Source organism: Limulus polyphemus, unplaced genomic scaffold, assembly GCF_000517525.1.
Source record: "Limulus polyphemus unplaced genomic scaffold, Limulus_polyphemus-2.1.2 Scaffold939, whole genome shotgun sequence".
Lineage (NCBI taxonomy): Eukaryota > Metazoa > Arthropoda > Merostomata > Xiphosura > Limulidae > Limulus > Limulus polyphemus.
In genome coordinates, this window is record NW_013666549.1 from 103,945 (window position 1) to 105,144 (window position 1,200).

Sequence of the window (1,200 nt, forward strand, 5' to 3'; positions counted from 1 at the left end):
GTTCGAATCCCCGTCACACCAAACATGCTCGCCCTTTCAGCCGTGGGGTCGTTATAATGTGACGGTCAATCCCACTATTTGTTGGTAAAATAGTAGCCCAAGAGTTGGCGGTGGGTGGTGATGACCAGCTGTCTTCCCTCTAGTCTTACACTGCTAAATTAGGGACGGCTAGCGCAGATAGCCCTCGTGTAGCTTTGCGCGAAATTAAAAAACAAACAACCTATGTCGTTATTATTCTTCCATGATAGTAATTTCGAATAAGGTCTCGTTTTAGTTTTAATTTCAATATTGTATTTATTTATTCAGTCCTTCGCGAGTCTCTGGCATACTCTAATCCCCCACCCGCATTTTTTTAATTTTTTTTTTGTAAATAGTTACACGTCTCTCTGTCTATAATTTTAATTTTTTACAATTTCCTTCCCCCCATCGTTATAATCATTTAAATAAATAGCCCTTCAGGAAGGAAACCTAACCGTTGGAAAAATTTATGCGGGTTTATTGATCTTGGAAAATTGGAAAACATCCCGATTCGGCCAGTTACCAACTGAAGGAAATCTGACAGTAAGTAGCCCTTTTTAATTTTATTTTTCTCTTAGCATCATAGAAACTAGACAACTAGAAACATTTCCATTTATATGTATATATATGTGTGTATGACACTTATCTCTTTCAGATGAAAAATGGCCTATTTTTATGTACTTTTCGATTAGTTTGTATTTCCAGTTAATAACCCATTGTCCCTCACTGTTGCCTGTCTTAAGCTTTCAACGCCACCTGTAATGCGTTTGAACTTTTAGCAAGTTTCTTTTCATTGTATTTCATTATGTGCCTGTAAATATGCATATTTCAGAGTTTGCTCTTGTTATTTTATCATTTTTCATATTGTATTTAAAGTGTTGTGTCGCGTGTTATTTTTGTATTAATACGTGACGTTTTTTTTTCCTTATTATTGTTCGTTATTGTACCAAATATTTTTTACCCTAACAGACCCATATCTATTAATAAGTTTACCCTTCATGTTTAACATTTTTTTATTCATCAGTCAGTTTCGAATTTCTTGTATTACGTTATATCTGTAAATGAGATTTAATTTTGATTCATGCGTATTTTTTATATCGCCCGAGCAGCATGCAACAATGTTTCTTTTCAAATGTTTATTGTTTACTACTAAGTGTTGTTGTTGTTGTTTGCAATTAAGCA

The 1,200-nt window shown here is 34.2% G+C and overlaps 1 protein-coding gene across 9 annotated transcripts in view; it reads left to right on the forward strand.

Moving 5' to 3' along the window:
* LOC106461346 (voltage-dependent calcium channel type A subunit alpha-1-like) overlaps window positions 1-1,200 on the forward strand; it is a 97,196-nt gene that overhangs the window by 82,744 nt on the left and 13,252 nt on the right. For all 9 annotated transcript variants that reach the window (XM_022388230.1, XM_022388235.1, XM_022388234.1 and 6 more), the window contains one exon: window positions 452-561. In XM_022388230.1, the coding sequence (XP_022243938.1) occupies window positions 452-561 (110 nt within the window). The remainder of the gene's footprint in view (window positions 1-451; window positions 562-1,200) is intronic.